Genomic DNA, 19,733 nt, shown 5'->3' with positions numbered 1-19,733 from the left:
TATTGTTCTTCAGCAAGTTCAATAAGTTATACAGTTTTATCGAGAACTGTTTACTGCCGTGTTAGCGGAATGTCTCCCTCCTCCTCCCTCCATAGGAGATGACAGTTGGTGCTTTTAAGGTTCTACCCCAGTAATTGTTATATATGTCTTAACCGAATGCAGATTTTACCTGTGAATTCAGATTGATCAGTCCAGGAGGCGAAACAAGCAAATTTATGCCATAAGATATATTACAAAGTTTCTTATTTTCATGTGTACTATTGATACATAATAATAAAAAAGAAAAAAAATGAAAATACGGTTACTCTTTAATGTCAGGATCCAGACAGGAACATCTTTTAAAATGATTCAGGTGGAAAAACTGATTTATTTCCTGTGATGTAATAGAGGCTAGTAATAATTATTGATGGGAAAACCTCACAAATTTTTCTTCGAGAAAAACAGGTCCGGAGGAAATCTTAGGTTGGCACTAATACACACATGCTCCTCCATGTTGGAGGGTTTCCCAATATAGGAAACAACTAGGAAAGCGGACATTACAGCCTCAGCATAAAACACGAGGGATTCTGCTATTGGTTCCACATCGGGGAAGAGTCCAGGATGGCACTGCACGGGGATGTGGCGCCGTTGTGGACAGGCATCACAGATCTTTGTATGATTTGGCTTTTGAGGGCAGTGTTTTTTTTTCTCCTCCAATATTAACTAATCTGGAGCAAGTATCAGCAATCATGAAAAGCAAATGTTTTTAAGTAATTTGTGGAGTTACAGAAAGTTTACTTTTCTCGCTAGAAAATGACTAATGCCGTCACTGTGGACAGTACAGAAATTGTGCAGAAGAATTGGGGTCCTGTGGAATCTGTTAGTCCACAGTAAAATTTGTCGAAAAGGATCGTCTCATAAAGAAAACCCCATTAGGGCATTATAGAGTGGAGTCCCTGCGCTTTGGGGCAGGATGGAGAGCGGACTATGAACGCATTGTGCTGCATAATGTTGCACAAAAGGACATGAGGGTTTTGCGATGATGGAGAATTGGCTATTACAGAATTGTGCTCGCGGTTCGCGAATTGCTTGAGACGCCTCTGTTTTTACATTTTATCACCTGTGACCACCCTCCTTGTTCCAGTCTAGTTCACCTGATGAGTATTATAGGGTATTACTAGTCATAGCTGCACTTCTGTACGGAAGCTCCGTGTAGGGAATGGTGTTAGTCTGCGTGTTGTATAGCTGTAGGAAAGAAGGGAAGGCCACCCAATCCCACTTATGTGGTCAACATATGTGCTCCTCCACGACTCCATGTTTACAGTGGGAAAAATAAGTTTTCACACCTACAAAGAATGGAGGATGAAGGATGTTGCAGGCAGCAGATCACTCTCCACGGCGTCTCCAGACTCTATCACATCTGTCACATGTGCTCAGTGTGAACCTGCTTTCATCTGTGAAGAGCACAGGGCGCAAGTGGCGAATTTGCCAATCCTGGTGTTCTGCAGCAAATGCCAAGCGTCCTGCACGGTGTTGGGCTGTGAGCACAACCCCCATCTGTGGACGTTGGGCCCTCAGACCTTCCTCATGTAGTCGGTTTCTAACCGTTTGTGCAGACACATGCACATTTGTGACCTGCTGGAGGTCATTTTGCAGGGCTCTGGCAGTGCTTCTCCTGTTCCTCCTTGCACAAAGGTGGAGGTAGCGGTCCGGCTGCTGGGTTGTTGCCCTCCTACGGCCCCCTCCACGTCTCCTGGTGTACTGGCCCGTCTCCTGGTAGCGCCTGCAGCCTCTGGATACTACGCTGACAGACACAGCAAACCTTCTTGCCACAGCTCATATTGATGTTCCATCCTGGATGAGCTGCACTACCTGAGCCACTTGTGTGGGTAGAGTCCGTCTCATGCTACCACAAGTGTGAAAGCACAACCAACATTGAAAAGTGACCAAAACATCAGCCCGAAAGCATTGGTACTGAGATGTGGTCTGTGGTCCCCACCTGCAGAACCACTCCTTCTTGAGGGCGTCTTGATAATTGCCAATAATTTCCATCTGTTGTCTATTCCATTTGCACAACAGCATGTGAAATTGATTCAGTCAGTGTTGCTTCCTAAGTGGGCAGTTTGATTTCACAGAAGTTTGATTTACTTGGAGTTGTGTTCTGTTATTTAAGTGTTCCCTTTATTTTTTGAGCAGTTTAGTTTGGGTGTGCTTTTCTTCAAAGGGGACAGGACGACTGCACTGTATTGAAGGGAGGTTGATGAGGTCATGTATTGCAAGATTTTGGCCCAAAACCTCCTTCCCTCAGTAAGAGCATTGAAGATGGGTAGAGGATGGGTCTTCCAGCATGACAATGACCCTAACCACACACAGGGCAACTAAGCAGTGGCTCCGTAAGAAGCATTTCAAGGTTTTGGAGTGGCTTAGCCAGTCTCCAGACCTGAACTCAATAGAAAATCTTTGGAGGGAGCTGAAACTCAATGTTGCACAGCGTAAAATATTGTTTAAAAAGTCAATGAAATATTTTACATCACAAAATGAATCCTCTGTGATCCCCTGCTGTAATGTCAGTGTTGTCTTTTGTTGTCTTTCTCGGCCCAGGAGGTGTGGTATGCTCCGTACACGGTCAGACACAGACAATTTTAAAATGAACTTTAGTTTGTGGGAAAACCCCTTTAATGTGACCGGCTTCCTCTTCCTGTAGATACGTCGTGCATCTTCTGCCGGGATCAGCCGAATGATTTGCGCAGGTGAAGTGCGAATCATTCGGCTGTGTGAGTGTGCACGTGAGTGTGTGTGTGTGGTGCGTACGGCGTATAGAGTGTGTGTGTGGTGTGACGGTGTTCCGCTGGTGGCACTGCGCAATAGGTTGGTACCAGCTGCAGTTTCCATATTGAGACACCCATCACTTGGGTGTCCCAATATGGCGGTCGGTGAAGTTCCATCGCTTGGAATTCTGGGATACGGTGACATCTGGACAGAACAGGAAATTAAAACATTACAAGGCAATTATATAAATAGATTATTTTTGTACTCTGAAAGATGTCTGGCAGAGGCGCGATCATGGAGAACACAGGAGCGCTCCTGTGTATGGGAGAGTCAGGCGAGAGATGTGCCAGCCGAATGATCGACCGAACCATTGTTTGGCTGACAACCATCCAGAATGTCTGGGAGGCTTTATTCCTGCACAATGTCTCATGGATCTAGTATGAAAAAGTAAGCAACCCCCCTATGTGAGTAACTTTGCTTTCCCACAAAGAAACCACTGTTGGACTCATTGTGGCAGCTCAGGACCTTGGGATCCCATAAATCTGAATGATTGTCCCAAGTTGTTTTGTACATTTTCAATTCAGCCAGATACAGCTATTGTAGTCTTGTCATGTGCTGATGTCGTTTTGCGGGGGGTTCAGGCCACCGAACGGGTGCCGGAACGCAGTGGGTGATTGTGGTTGGCCATAATGTATCTACATTTAAGGTCCTGTAAAATGAGGAAATTGAAACTGGGTTGAAGTAATTCCAGGCAAAGATTGTTACCGTGGATTTGTTCTGTTGGGTCGGTGACATATACAATCTTATCCTTGTGTAGGTTGCAGGCAACAGTGTCGTCGGACCACACAGTTCTGTCCTTGGTTCCATGAATGTAGATGCGGTTTGTGAAAAACTGAAACAGATAGATGGCATCGAGCAGAGCATGCTGGCTCAGTACACTGCAACCATCCGGAAGGTATGCAAAGCCTATAAGTTATTGGGTATGGCATAAGGTTACAGAACTCGTATAGTCACACGTGAAAAGAATGAAAACACCAAATCTGTATTTCCCATTTGCTCACACAGGCAAACATCAATGGCCGCGTCCTGACACAATGCGGCATGGAAGAGCTGAAGAAAGAAATGAACATGAACTTTGGTGACTGGCATCTATTCAAGAGCGCGGTAAGGATGGTGATCACATTCTTACTTTGCCATACATAGAAAGAGCTTCAAATGTTGCCCGAATAAGGTGAACATGATCTGTCAAATGTCAAAATCCTCAAAGTTGTGCTAAGTCCGGTTTCACACATTTGTGTTTTATGAGCAATGTATGCATAGGCCATGGGGTCTCCTGACCTGATCTTGACAGCTTCCTGTATACGGATGAGGCTATTCATATCGGGTCAGAAGGTTCTCGGCCAGTCCATATATCATGGTCCATGGTCGGACTGTAAAACATGCATTTGTGAAACCAGCCTTACACCAAGAACATTGATACTTGTGGAGTTGTCCAAGATGGCGCCAATCATGTGGCATCGTAAAGACTTGTGCTTCGGTTACTATCCCTCCTTATAGCAGCGAGTGGCGAAATTGAGTTCCCTTTGGTCATTCTCTCGCTCTGCCGTCGGCACACAGTCCTCATCCGGACTGGAACCTGCTTGCATTCAGCACAATGAATTTAGTGTTTGTCCCATCATGAATGTTCATGACCTAAATACGGTGGTAAGAGACACAGCTGTGATGTCGTCCCCTCCAGTATTCTCCCTTTCTAGATTACCGTGTCTCGGCTAGAGCTCATAAAAGGGGTAGAAGGCAAGTAACACAGCGGGACATTGAGATGTTCAAGGGGTTTATACAACCCCTGGCAAAAATTATGGAATCACCAGCCTTGGAGGATGTTCATTCAGTTGTTTAATTTTGTAGAAAAAAAGCAGATCACAGACATGGCACAAAACTAAAGTCAATTCAACTAGCAACTTTCTGGCTTTAAGAAACACTAAAAGAAATCAAAAACAAAAAACGTGGTAGCCAGTAATGGTTATTTTTTTAAACCAAGCATAGGGAAAAAATTATGGAATCACTCAATTCTGAGGAAAAAATTATGGAATCATGGAAAACAAAATAACACTCCAACACATCACTAGTATTTTGTTGCACCACCTCTGGCTTTTATAACAGCTTGCAGTCTCTGAGGCATGGACTTAATTAGTGTCAAAAGCCCCCGTTACACACTGCGATATCGCTAGCAATATCGCTGCAAAGTCACCGATTTTGTGACGTTGCAGCGATATTGCTAGCGATATCGCTGCATGTGATACTTACCTCCGACCAGCTCCCCCGCTGGTTATCACTGATCGCGCGAGAAGCTCCTGGATCATTTCTCGTTGTCAGCTACCTGCGGCGCTTCCTGCTGTGACGACGAGCGACGCGTGGACGCGGGCGGGAGGACGTCAGGATCGCCGCGTCTGACAGGTAAGTAGCGACCCCCGTCCCCAGCGATGTCGCTGGTGAGATCTGCCTGTGTGGCAGCTCACTAGCGACCACTTAGCGATGCACCAGCGATCCTGACCGCGTCATATCGCTGGTCGGGATCGCTGGTGAGTCGCTACTTGTAACGGTACCCAAACAGTACTCTTCATCAATCTGGCTCCAACGTTCTCTGATTGCTGTTGCCAGATCAGCTTTGCAGGTTGGAGCCTTGTCATGGACCATTTTCTTGAACTTCCACCAAAGATTTTCAATTGGTTTGAGATCCGGACTATTTGCAGGCCATGACATTGACCTTATGTGTCTTTTTTCAAGGAATGTTTGCGCAGTTTTTGCTCTATGGCAGGATGCATTATCCTCTTGGAAAATGATTTAATCATCCCCAAACATCCTTTCAATTGATGGGATGAGAAAAGTGTCCAAAATATCAACATAAACTTGTGCATTTATTGTAGATGGTAATGACAGCCATCTCCCCAGTGAATAACTGTGGAAATTTGCATGTTCTCTTCAGGCAGTCATCTTTGTAAATCTCATTAGAACGGCACCAAACAAAAGTTACAGCATCATCACCCTGCCCAATGCAGATTCGCGATTCATCACTGAATATGACTTTAATCCAGTCATCCACAGATTGCTTTTTCTTAGCCCATTGTAGCCTTATTTTTTTCTGTTTAGGTGTTAATTATGGCTTTTGTTTAGCTTTTCTGTATGTAAATCCCATTTCCTTTAGGCGGTTTCTTACAGTTCGGTCACAGACGTTGACTCCAGTTTCCTCCCATTCGTTTCTCATTTGTTTTGTTGTGCATTTCCTGTTTTGGAGACATATTCCTTTAAGTTTCCGGTCTTGACGCTTTGGTTTCTTCCTTGGTCTACCAGTATGTTTGCCTTTAACAACCTTCCCATGTTGTTTGTATTTGGTCTAGATTTTAGACACAGCTGACTGTGAACAACCAACATCTTTTGCAACATTGCGTGATGATTTACCCTCTTTTAAGCGTTTGATAATCCTCTCCTTTGTTTCAATTGACATCTCTCATGTTGGAGCCATGATTCATGTCAGTCCACTTGGTGCAACAGCTCTCCAGGTGTGATCACTTCTTTTTAGATGCAGACAAACAAGCAGAACTAATTTGATGCAGGTGTTAGTTTTGGGAATAAAAATTTACAGGGTGATTTCCATAATTTTTTCCTCAGAATTGAGTGATTCCATACTTTTTTCCCTATGCTTGGTTTAAAAAAGTAACCATATTACTGACTACCACATTTTTGTTCTTGATTTCTTTTAGTGTTTCTTAAAGCCAGAAAGTTGCCATTTGAAATGACTTAAGTTTTGTGCCATGTCTGTGATCTGCTTTTTTTTTCTACAAAATTAAACAACCGAATGAACATCCTCCAAGGCCGGTGATTCCAGAATTTTTGCCAGGGGTTTTAGAGACATGAGTCTGATTTCTATTTTCTTCTTACCATAATTGACACTTGTCCATTGGTTGTATCTTGTTTTTCCGTTCATCTCCATTCACTTGAAGGGAGAAAAGTTCCAATACTGAAAGCTTTGGATAATAGCGGTGCCGTTTCTGGGGAAAAAAGCAGATCGCTTTTACAAATCTCATATATGTTGCCATAAATTATAATTTTTTTGCTGTTGTAATGTGGACCTTTGATCTAATATATTATAGAGCCGTACTTGGTAATATGTCTACTGGGGAATGTTTTGGGGGGTGTGGGGTCTCTGATGATCAGGATGGTAAATAACGTTCAGTGCGGATATTGATTGAATGCAGTAATGAGCATGTGACTGGAATGATCTAATCTGTCCCTAAACAGATTTACTTCTGCTCTCGCTTTAAAAAGATTAAGTGTTTAAAACGTAGCCGACGACTGCTCGAAATGATTCAGACTGAACTGTTCTCTTGGACATGTCTTCCTGGAGCCTTTTGTGGAGATCTCTCCATAATGCACAGATTACAGTTCTCTTGTTTCACGTTCCTCTCTTTGCTGTTGTTTAGTTTTGTGGGACAAGAGTGGGAGGAGTGTGACCTTGGCGGTAAAGATTTTGATTGGAAATGGGTTTGCTTTGTCTTAAATAATGATATCACTGCTGTCCTCCTCTTCTTAAAGGTTCAAGACATGAGAAGCTCTGAAACGCCGCAGATGCATCCTGATGAAGCCCGAATGTCAGAGTCGGTCAGAAACGTGGGCCACAGTGACATTGGCCGGCGTGCAGTTCCAAATTCAGACATGCCTCACACCGACCTCGCAAGCCAGAACTATGACTTTGGCTTTAGTTTTGAGGACCTCAACACACTCGGTTTTGAGGAATCTGCACGCCAGAACACCATGGGATGGCAGGTAGATATGGGGTTAAGATACTGAGGAGGATGTGATGTAAGTGATGCAGAGAGAGATTGGAGACATTGACTACATGAACCAAAGAATTTCATTATCTGGCCTTCAACTATAAAATGGCAGCTGATGTCTGAAGCTGTAATGTTGCTACATGAATTCCCTGATGACTTCACCTTTTAAAAGGGCTATTTCCATTACAAAAATGGCATATTAATGGGGGTCCGAATACCAGGACCCCACCAGCTGGACAGACACCTGTCTGAGATGGTTTAGTGAATCCTACTTTGGACACAATGACCCTGGAGTTGCCTACCAACTCTAATATTCTAGGATTCTATGATCCCACATTTGAAGGGTTCAAAATCCGCACCATGTGCGTTTATCTCTTATTGGGAATCTGTCAGCAGGCTTTTGCGTCCCCGTCTACTATGTCTAATGCCTTTACATGGCCAGTCTGTTCCTTCCTTACTGAAAAATCAGCGTTTGCATTGATACGTATGCTAATTACTAAAGTTTTCTATCCCTCACTAAGCAGGAGGAGGCAGTGCTAGGCAGAGAATAGAGTCGGAGTGACAGAAGCTTCAGATCTACCATAGTCCTTCACCCACATTTGCATGTTTATTGAAATGCTGATTTCTCAGTGAGGGGCGCTGACCATGTTAAGGCATTGCTTGACTCGTCTTTAAAAGAACTACATGCACAAATACATAGTTTGAGGGCATTAGGCCTGCTGGCAAATTTCCTTTTAAGGGCCCTCGCACCTTAGAAAACTGGCAGCTTGTTTGGCTAATGGCTATTTCTCCGACTCTGATACATATGAACGTTTAGCCGAGCATACACATATTCTCTATAGGGCCTGTCACACTAAGAGATATCGCTAGCAATATCGCTATAACTAGTGACGTTATAGCGATATTGCTAGCGATATCGCTATGTGTGATACTTACCTACGACCGGCTCCCCCGCTGGTTATCGCTGATCGCGCGAGAACGTTCAGGACTGTTTCTCGTCGTCAGCTTCCTGCGGCGCTTCCTGCTGTGAGGACGAGCGACGCGTGGAGCCGGGCGGGAGGACGCAGGATCGCCTGGTGTGACAGGTAAGTAGCGACCCCCGTCCCCAGCGATGTCGCTAGTGAGATCTGCCTGTGTGGCAGCTCACTAGCGACCACTTAGCGATGTACCAGCGATCCTGACCGCGTCATATCGCTGGTCGGGATCGCTGGTACATCGCTAAGTGTGACAGTACCTTAAGGGGAGTGCGGAGTAAGCCACAGCCAGACTCATATGGCAGCGACTTATCTGCCTGCACCGCAAAAGGTTCCAGCAGATAAATTCCAAGAGCCAAATGACCTCATCTTTCAGGGGAGAGTCGGGAGGTCCCTATACAGACTTGACAGATGATCCTGCCACAATCAGCTGACTATTGTGCAGGAAACTGTAATGCTTTTCTATTGTATATGGTTGACACCATCTTGGCGTCATTGGTGCGAGTCTTGTGAGCCTTGCTTATACACATTTGTGAGTGACATTTAATCTAGTCAATGAGATGGCGATTTTGCATTAATGATTGTGTTACACATTTGTATTTCAGGCGAAAGCCCATAGGACCCCTAGTTTGACCAGTCTTAATTCCCAGGAGTCCAGCAATGAGATCTCGAGGCTGACTGATAAAGTGCAGGCAGAATACAGAGATGCATACAGAGAGTACATTGCGCAGATGGCTCAGATAGAAGGAGGAGTGGGATCCTCTACAATAAGTGGCAGATCCTCTCCGATGAGCTCCAGTGCATATTACATCGGGCAAAGTACGTCAATCAGCTCCTTGCATACTTCCTCGGAACAAGACAAAGCGAAAGATGTGGATCCGAAGCAAGAAGACGGAAGGAAGCCTTTCTTGCTGAAGAGAAATGACGTTGTGGATTATACATCCTCAACGGTGTCCACAACAGACGCTTCTCCCTTGGATCCAATCACTGAAGAAGATGAGAAGTCTGATCAGTCTGGTTCCAAACTGCTCCCGGGTAAGAAGAATGTAGAGAGATCAAGCCTCTTCCAAGCAGCAGATATAAAGCTTAAAGGGAGTGGCATGCGCTATCAGAAGCTCCCCAGCGATGAAGACGAGTCAGGGCCAGAGGAGTCTGATAACACTCCTCTTCTTAAAGATGGCAAAGACAAAAAGCCAGATCCATCTGCGGACAAGAAAGTCACCGAACATGCAGCAGAGTCTGTGAGAACGGTCATTAAGACCAAGGAATATCTCTCTGAATCTATCCTCAACAAGAAAGATTCTTCAGACTCTGGTGTCCGATCCAATGAAAGTTCACCGAATCATTCTCTCAACAACGAGGCTACGGATGACTCCCAACTGGAAAAAGCCAACCTCATAGAGTTGGAGGACGATCGCTTGAGAAGTAAGCGGGGTATACCCAACAGTCTGAGCGGCCTTCAGGACCCCGCCATAGCACGCATGTCAATCTGCTCCGAAGACAAGAAAAGCCCATCGGAGAGCAGTCTTATAGCCAGCAGTCCTGAGGAGAACTGGCCAACATGCCAGAAGGGCTTCAACCTCAACCGCACTCCTAGCACAGTGACCCTCAACAATAACACCGGGAACCAAAACTTTGATGAAACAGCAGAAGCAAAAGAAGAGTCTCCAATCATTGTGGTCCCTGGGTCCAGTCCAGTACACAATGAAAACCTAAAGCGCATGACCCACAAGAGAGGGCAACGTTCTGGGTATAGCCGGCTGGCTAAGGACGCGTCAGAGCTGCACACAGTGACCTCCTCTGACAGCGCTGGCTTTGTAGAAGAGCGAGAGAGTATCCTTTAAACTCAATCTCCATCTGTTCAGCCGTTCATGTGCTCATTCCATCCTTTTCAGCATCCTTTTCATCATTCGCCCCTAAAAGCCTCCAACAGATTGTGGTCCTTAACATTGCTTCCTTAAAATGACCTGGAAAACATTTAAGTGCAAAAACCAGCAAGTAATATAGCAAAGAGCACAGACTGCCATCCTCATCGGTCATAGTCCCAACCCTGCCGTTCAGTCTTGTGAGAAGAAGATCTGCTTTTTGATCCTGTTTTACTTAAAAGGACACTGTGATTATGTTTTTTATTTATTTTATGTCTGTGTTTGGGAACCAGTCCAAATCCATCCACCACATTGGGGGAGGGGGGGATTCATTCACCACGTTTGTTCTTTGCCTTCATGAATTCGATTTGATCTTTATATTGTTTTGGAGGATCGGTGGCGACTTGGCCATTCGTCATTAACCAGGACTAAGAAATAAGGACTTGTCATCATTTGTGTCGGTGGATCTGGACGTCGTGGTTATTAGCGTAGTCATTTGGTTTTAGGTTTTCTGGAGTCTTGCGGGAACCACACAAGTGATAAGAACCTGGCACTGCCCCTGGGGCATCTTATCTACTGTATGTAATAACTAAGCATTGGTGCCAACGTCCTTCTATCCTAATTGGAGAATCGCAGCCTCGAGCCCCCATTAGTGATGTGTGCTGCTAATCAATGGCACACCAGCCCATATAAAGGTGTTTAAGCACCATGCACATTTAAGCAATTGTCACATTTTGCATAGGAAACTTTTATTTGACAGACAGTGTCCCTTTTAAGACTGCACTAATTGTTTGTGCTCTACATTCTATTTTACTGTCGCCGCACATCCACATACAAGAAACTAAAGCTCTGCTAAGTCTGTGACCATACAATACTTAGCTGTCTTCTCTTGGATCCATGTAAAGTTCTCCACATCCAGGTACCTGAGATAAGGCCGATGGTCATACAGAATGCAGACCATGAAGGGTGAATGTGATGTTACATCATATTAATGGCTCCATACAACCAGTGAATTGTACTGAGTGGTTATACAGCACCGATATATGGGGCAAAAACCTGCTAGCGATATAGTATGATAAAATACAGTAGTGAATGGGTAACCCCATGCCAGTGTCACTGTTAGTGGTTCCCACACCCGTAAAGGCGCCCATATGAGGAGAGCTGAAGAGTTTGCTCACCGTTTTGTTTTTCTCGTCTCGTACTGGCGCCAGCTTTCTTTTTTTTTTTTTTTTTTTTTTTTTGAGAGAGAGAAAGCTGCTCTCTTACCCCTCGGACAGTAACATGCGTCGACGGAACAAGGATTCACCATTTCATTTCTGACTCCTTGATCCTTCTGCCGTTGAGGAGAGTTGGGTAGCCCCCATAAACATTACATGATGTAATCTAACATAAAACCATTGTCTCCAGCCTGTAGCTTTCCAACTGTAGCGGGACTACAACTCTCAGCATGCTGGGAGATGGCTGAACAGCCACAGGTTGGAGATCACTGTCCTAGGGAATGAGGAATACTCCTTTCTCATCTCTACATTATGGAAACTAAATTTTAGTATTAACTTTTGCAAATGTTAAGAGTGACCGCTCAGACTTCAGAGGTACCAGGCTGTGAAGACTTTTACCAGGCCGTATTAAATGCTCTACACCATCATCATTACTTTATTTCCCTTGGTTTTAAATATTTACCAGAATCTGTCTTGTGGATTTTTCCTGCTGTTCTTCACGTGTCGTCTGTACCGTATAGAAATGAATATTCGTGAGAGTGCACACCAGTGACGTGTTTGTGACGCCCTTGTATAGTCTGTAATTGGACAGCACGTTCTAGATGTGGATTATATCCGTAGATCTTCTTCTGGGCTCCGTCCTTCTAATCAGTGGTATAAACTATATGTGGTCTCCCTTGGATGCGATATACATTGAATAGACATTTGTAGTGAATTATTGACATGTCACATGGATGCCGCCTCGGCTAACCGCTCAGCAGGTCCGCTGCTGCTTGCATCTTCTTGGAATAGATCCTAGTACAAAAGTTTCCTTAGAGATCTGGTCTTCTACCTAGATCTGTCCCTTTTTGGTGAAAAGATATACAGGACAGAGGATCTCCTAAGCAGAATGTAAAGGCAGCTTTGGTTAGTTGATGACCATCAATGGATACCTTTAGTCTGTAGAGAGTCTACCCCAGATGGTCTCTAAGAAGCCACCTTCTGCCATGTTTCCTCGGGATTCCATATTGCATGTTGTCCCTCGTGTAGCTGTAATGTTTGATATCACTATATATTGGTGTCTCTGGTGTCATATTGATGTACAATGCTCCTGTGATGCAGTATGGATGAGGGTGCATGGATGAGGTCTACCAGAAATGTAGACACTTAAACCCACAAAGAAGAATTAAAACAGTTCTAAGTTCTTAGTAGATGTCCTAAATTCCAGGAGCAGAAGTCCGGGACCCGCTCTTATGCTTTTTTTTTTTTTTTTTACAATTTTAAAGAGTATCTCTAACCAGATTTCACAGTGCACACTGCATACATTGTTGCATAGATCTTGATGAAGATGGTATACTTATTTTATAAAAAAGATACCATGTTCCCTCTGCTATACTGCATCATGCCTATGGGGGTTGATGTGTTTATGGAGCTTGCATGACCGTATTATAAAGCCGCTATTAAATGGTTTGAGGTTGTGAAAACTGGTAATAAAATATCAGACTTACAGTAATTTCATCAGTCTTGTGTCTTTATTGGAGACTTTAAACGATATGGGTACTTTTTTATGGGGCGATTGTTTTTGCTTGCATATATTTTGAGCTGCAAATATTTTTTGCTATTGGGTTTCATTAAAAATATTGCACGGTTTGCCTTTTATAGCCTCTATCTATTGCTAGCTGCAGAATGAGTCAACTAAGAATATGTCAGTGAGCCTGTTCTGTAGTGCAAAATACTACTATGGCAGACAATTTTAAGATTTCTTGATACGTTAGTATAGGGAAAGAAATAGAAAGCACAGGCAATGTTTGTCCCAGACCTTGATCAAGGCCCATGTCTTATGATTCATACCAGATACACAGGCTTACTGTTCTGTATGTTTTACTGAGCTTCTCTCAGGTGATCCCTTTTTTCATGTGGTTTGTGTTCATAAATCAACGCAGAGTGAGGCTATGTGCACACGTATGCAGAAAATTTCTGCATAAAAACCGGACTCCTTCCCAGAAAACGCACGTTTTTGCCACGATTTTTGCGCGTTTTTCCTCGCGTCCCCAGACACACAGAAAATAGCTAGAAATGAGGAATTTTCCGCGAAATGAATGAGTATGCTGCGTTTTTTACCGCAAGGCATTTTTTTAGCGGAAAAAAAAAACGCATCAATATGCACAAAAAGTGCAAAATGCATTAAAATGAATGGGAAGCTTCTTTTAAGCGTTTTTTGAGTGTATTTTTTGGTAAATCCGTGGGAAAAACGCAAAAAAAAACCGCTGTGTGTGAACACAGCCTTACTGTACAAACTACCAGTCAGAACATGCTCACTGACAAATTCTTAGTTGGATCTGTTTCGCGGTCAGTCCGATTATTGACTGCATTGTACAAACTGGCTACAAATCTCCGGCCCTGAACTTAACAGTCTCAAATATACTTACGCTGTTGATTTCGAGTCAGGAGCTCAATGGCCCGGTTTTATGTATGAATCTGGCCTCAAAGGGAATCTGCTAGCAGGTTTTTGCTACCTCAACAGAGAGCAGTGCTGAGTAGGAAAAGAGATTGTGATTCCAGCGATGTATCTCTTAGTTTATTGGGTGCAGCCGTTGTGACAGAGTTTTTAGATGTAGCAGCTCTCAATGTACAAGGTCTATAGACAGTGAGCTGCTTATCAGAGGAGGGGGCATGATCGGACCAGGTATCTTGTGAACTGTATTCCAGGCAGTGATAATCTCTTGGTGATAAAACATTCATTCTATATAAAAGAACTGTACACACCCTTGGGCCTCCTTGACACATCCTGATATTTCCGTGTCAGTGTTTCCCATCCATGTGATACGTACTGGAATACAATGCAGAATAGAATTGACAGATGTTTAGGTGTTAGATGTGCAAAGATAGATATGGGGTAGATAGATATTTGTGCTAGATATAATTAGTGCCGTGCTAATAAATAATTTTTTTTTATATAACCAGCAAAGGTAAAGCAGAGAGCTGGGGGCTGATATGCTGGGAAGGTCTATGGATATTTGGCCCTTCCCAGCCTAAAAAGACCAGCTTCCCCAGAATTGGCACATCACATTAGATGTGCCAATTCTGGCTCTTTTGCCAAGCTCTTCCCGATACTCTGTTTGCCACCGCACCAGGGCTAATACTATTTGGGCTTGATGACAGCTGTGATTTGTCAAAAGCCACAGTTGCCATCAACCCCTGGGGTTATTAATGGAGAAGTGTCTATCCAGACATCTCCTTTACTAACCTGGTATTGAAAAAAAAAAACAGGTCTGAAGTAATTCAAGGAATGTGTCGTAGTCCAGTAATGGAAACCTGAAAGACGGAAAAAAGAGCAATAAAAACCACTGCATACCTCCCTCGTTCACCAATTGATTTGTAAAAATGTTGCTACCAAATTCTGTCGTAATACACGTTACTGGAATCCAGCCTTGGCGTAAAACGACGGCTATTAATAGGATACGGGTACTGACTACAGAACTCATCAGAGCCCGTCAAGTCTCGCTGAGTGAAGGTCTGAATCACACCTCTCCATTACTAACCTCAGAGGTTGATGGCAACTGTGTCTTTTGACAAATCACAGCTGTCATCAACCCAACTCCCATTACCCCAACTGCCACCGCACCAGGGCAATCGGGAATAGCTGGGCAAATCGCCAGACTTGGAGCATCTCTTGTGAAGTGCCAATTCTGGGGCGGCTGGGAAGGGCCCAATGACCATGGACCTTCCCAGCCTGATATCAGCCTGCAGCTGTCTGCTTTACCTTTACTGATTATCAAAAATAGATGGGGACCTCACATTGTTTTCTTTTATTATTTATTAGCGTAATACAAGTATAGTAAAATATACACTCACAGCACTAATTATATATCTCACAAATATCTATCTCGCTATCAATTGGCCCCCCTTAAAAAAAAAAGTCTGGGTGAAATGGTGGATGAGGAAAAAGCCAATATGCTAAATGACTGGTTCTTTTTACACAAGAAAATCCCATGACGGATAACATGATCAGTGGTAAAAAAAAATTAGTCCATTAAATGTCACCTGCTTAACCCAGCAGGAAGTACGGCGGCGTCTAAAAATCAATAAAAATTGACATCCTCGGGCCCGGATGGGATACACTCCCGAGTACTGCAGGAATTAAATACAGTCATAGATAGACCATTATTTTTAATCTATAAAGATTCTATAATAACAGGGTCTGTACCACAGGACTGGCATATGGCAAATGTGGTGCCAATATTCAAAAAGGGGACAAAAACTGAACTTGGAAATTATAGGCCAGTGAGCTTGACCTCTACGGTAGGTAAAATCCTGGAGGGTTTTCTAAGAGATAATATACTGGAGTATCTGAAGAAGAATAACCTCATGACCCAATATCAACATGGGTTTACGAGGGACCGTTCCTGTCAGACTAATCTGATCAGCTTTTATGAAGAGGTAAGTTCCGGACTGGACCAAGGGAATTGAATGGATGTGGTGTACATGGACTTTTCAAAATCTTTTGATACGGTGCCACACAAAAGGTTGATTCATAAAATGAGAACAATGGGGATAGGGGAAAATATGTGTAAGTGGGTTAAGAGCTGGCTCAGGGATAGGAAACAAAGGGTGGTTATTAATGGAGCACACTCGGACTGGGTCACGGTTAGCAGTGGGGTACCACAGGGGGCAGTATTGAGCCCGCTTTTTAACATTAATGACTTTGTAGGGGGCATAGAGAGTAGAATTTCAATATTTGCAGATGACACTAAACTCTGCAGGGTAATCAATACAGAGAAGGACAATTTTATATTACAGGAGGATTTATGTAAACTAGAAGCTTGGGCTGATAAATGGCAAATGAGCTTTAATGGGAATACATGTAAGGTCATGCTCTTGGGTAGAACGAACAAGATGTATAATTATGTGCTTAATTGTAAAACACTGGGCAAAACTGTCACTGAAAAAGACCTGGGTGTATGGGTGGACGACAAACTCCCATTTAGTGGCCAGTGTCAGGCAGCTGCTACAAAGGCAAATAAAATAATGGGATGCATTAAAAGAGGCATAGATGCTCATGAGGAGAACATAATTTTACCTCTATATAAGTCACTGGTGCGACCACACTTAGAATACTGTGTACGGTTCTGGTCTCCGGTGTATAAGAAAGGCATAGCTGAACTGGAGCGGGTGCAGAGAAGAGTGACCAAGGTTATTAGGGAACTGGGGGGTCTGCAATACCAAGACAGGTTATTACATTTGGGGTTATTTAGTTTGGAAAATGAAGGCTTAAGGCCCCGTTACACGCATCAATGACCCAGCGATCCCACCAACAATCCGACATGGATGGGATCGCTGGGACATAGCTAATCGCTGGTGACCTGTCATATAGACAGACTCACCAGCGATCAGGACCAGCGAGTAAGCTGGTATCCAAGATAAACAGCAGGTTTCTAAGAGCCGCGCGGCTCTTAGAAACCCGCTGTTTACCTTGGATTCCAGCTCCCAGCGTCGCTGATCGTTGGTCTCTCACTGTCACATGCAGCGATGCGCGCTGGCCAGCGGGAGACCAACGATCAAAAAACGGCCCAGGACATTCGAGCATAATCAGCGATACCCGGCGGGGGGGCCGGTCGCTGATTCATGCCACACACAGGGATATCGCTGGTGAGATCACTGTGGCGTCACAAAATCAGCGATCTCGCTGTGTGTGACGAGGCCTTTAGGGGTGATCTTATGACAATGTATAAATATATGCGGGGACAGTACAAAGACCTTTCTAATGATCTTTTTACTCTTAGACCTGTGACGGGGACAAGGGGGCATCCTCTACGTCTGGAGGAAAGAAGGTTTAAGCATACTCACAGACGTGGATTCTTTACTGTAAGAGCAGTGAGACTATGGAACTCTGCCATATGATGTTGTAATGAGTGATTCCCTACTAAAATTTAAGAAGGGACTGGATGCCTTTCTTGAAAAGTATAATATTACAGTGTATATACACTAGTTCCCTTAATATTGCGTTGATCCAGAGAGCTAGTCTGATTGCCGTATGTGGAGTCGGGAAGGAATCTTTTTCCCCAATGTGAAGCTTACTGATTGCCACATGGTTTTTTTTTGCCTTAGAATCATAGAATCGTAGAGTTGGAAGGGACCTCCTGGGCCATCTGGTCCAACCCCTGCTCAAAGCAGGATTCGCTAAATCATCCCAGTCAGATGTCTGTCCAGCCTCTGTTTGAAGACTTCCATTGAAGGAGAACTCACCACTTCTCGTGGCAGCCTGTTCCACTCATTGATCACTCTAACTGTCAAAAAGTTTTTTCTAATATCTAATCTGTGTCTCCTCCCATTCAGTTTCATCCCATTGCTTCTAGTCTTTCCTTGTGCAAATGAGAATAAAGTTGATCCTTCTACAATGTGACAGCCCTTTAGATATTTGTAGACAGCTATTAAGTCTCCTCTCAGTCTTCTCTTTTGCAAACTAAGCATTCCCAAATCCTGCAACCTTTCCTCATAAGACAGGGTTTGCAGACCGGTCACCATTCTGGTCGCTCTTTTCTGAACTTGCTCCAGTTTGTTGATGTCTTTTTTAAAATGTGGTGCCCAAAACTGGACACAATATTCCAGATGAGGTCTGACCAAAGAGGAGTAGAGGGAAATAATGACTTCATGTGATCTAGACTGTATGCTTCTGTTAATACATCCTAGAATTGCATTTGCCTTTTTTGCTGCTGCATCACACTGTTGACTCATATTCAGTCTGTGATCTATTAGTATACCCAAGTCTTTTTCACATGTGCTGTCACTTAGCCCTATTCCTCCCATTCTATATATGCTTTTTTCATTTTTATTGCCCAGATGTAGTACTTTGCATTTCTCCCTGTTAAAAACCATTCTGTTAGTTGCTGCCCACTTCTCCAGTTTATTTAAATCTTTTTGAATCCTCTCTCTCTCTTCTCTAGTATTAGCTATCCCTCCTAGCTTTGTGTCATCAGCAAATTTAATCAGTTTACCCTCAATTCCTTCATCTAAATCGTTGATAAAGATGTTGAACAATACAGGGCCCAGGACAGAGCCCTGTGGTACCCCACTTGAGACATTCTTCCAACTGGATGTGCAGCCATTTACGACCACTCTTTGGGTCCGATCACTAAGCCAGTTATGAATCCACCTAACAGTTGCCTTGTCCATTCCATACTTAGTCATTTTTTCAATAAGGATTGTATGAGAGACTTTGTCAAATGCTTTGCTGAAGTCAAGATATACTATACAGCATTTCCTTGATCCACCCAATCAGTGATACCGTCATAGAAGGAAATTAAGTTAGTCTGACATGACTTATTAGTTACAAACCCATGCTGACTCTGTTTAATCACTTCATTCTTATCCAGGTATTGACATACATGTTGTTTAATAATTTGTTCAAAGATCTTTCCTGGTATAGAAGTCAGACTCACCGGTCTATAGTTGCCTGGGTCCACCTTCTTCCCCTTTTTGAAGATAGGAACAACATTTGCTCTTCTCCAGTCTTCTGGCACTTCTCCTGTTCTCCAAGAATTTTCAAAGATTATGGAGAGGGGTTCAAAAATTTCTTCTGCTATCTCCTTCAGTACTCTGGGGTGTAATTCATCTGGACCTGGAGACTTGAATTCATTTAGGTTAGCTAAGTGTTTCCTCACTATCTTTCTGTTTATAGATATCCTGGATTCTTCTATTCCCTTAATAGGACAGTGAATAACAGTTGATGTTACATTTCCTTTCTGAGAGAAAACAGATGCAAAATAGGAATTTAAAAGTTCAGCCTTCTCAACATCCTGTCTTACCATTTCATCATTTTCATCCTGTAAAAATCCTATAGCATCTTTGACTTTTCTTTTACTTTTGACATATCCCCAAAATCCTTTATTATTGCTTTTGACATCTCTTGCAAGCCTCAATTCGTTTTCAGCTTTAGATAATCTGATTTGTGCCCTGCAGGTTCTGCAGACAGCATTATATTCTTCTTTAGATATGCCTCCCTCTTTCCATTTTATAAACATTTTTTTCTTCCTTTTTAGCATGTGCTTAAGTTCTGTGTTCATCCATCCTGGTTTCCTTAAATGCTTCCTATTCTTCCCTCTTTTCGGAATTGTTAACAAT

The 19,733-nt window shown here is 43.4% G+C and overlaps 1 protein-coding gene across 3 annotated transcripts in view; it reads left to right on the top strand.

Moving 5' to 3' along the window:
- KIDINS220 (kinase D interacting substrate 220) overlaps positions 1-13,125 on the top strand; it is a 182,492-nt gene extending 169,367 nt beyond the window's left edge. For 2 of the 3 annotated variants that reach the window (XM_073568178.1, XM_073568177.1), the window contains 4 exons: positions 3,566-3,703; positions 3,814-3,912; positions 7,339-7,569; positions 9,157-13,125. In XM_073568178.1, coding sequence (XP_073424279.1) covers positions 3,566-3,703; positions 3,814-3,912; positions 7,339-7,569; positions 9,157-10,395 — 1,707 coding nt within the window. In that variant the 3' untranslated portion in view covers positions 10,396-13,125. Of the gene's footprint in view, positions 1-3,565; positions 3,704-3,813; positions 3,913-7,338; positions 7,570-9,156 lie in introns of those variants that run through there. The other variant, XR_012230825.1, reaches the window with a different exon arrangement.
- Positions 13,126-19,733: the final 6,608 nt, after the last annotated feature.

Source organism: Dendrobates tinctorius, unplaced genomic scaffold (genome assembly GCF_039654945.1).
Source record: "Dendrobates tinctorius isolate UK_male_01 unplaced genomic scaffold, ASM3965494v1 ptg000021l, whole genome shotgun sequence".
In the NCBI taxonomy this organism is placed as follows: domain Eukaryota; kingdom Metazoa; phylum Chordata; class Amphibia; order Anura; family Dendrobatidae; genus Dendrobates; species Dendrobates tinctorius.
This window is presented reverse-complemented; position numbering and strand designations above follow the sequence as displayed.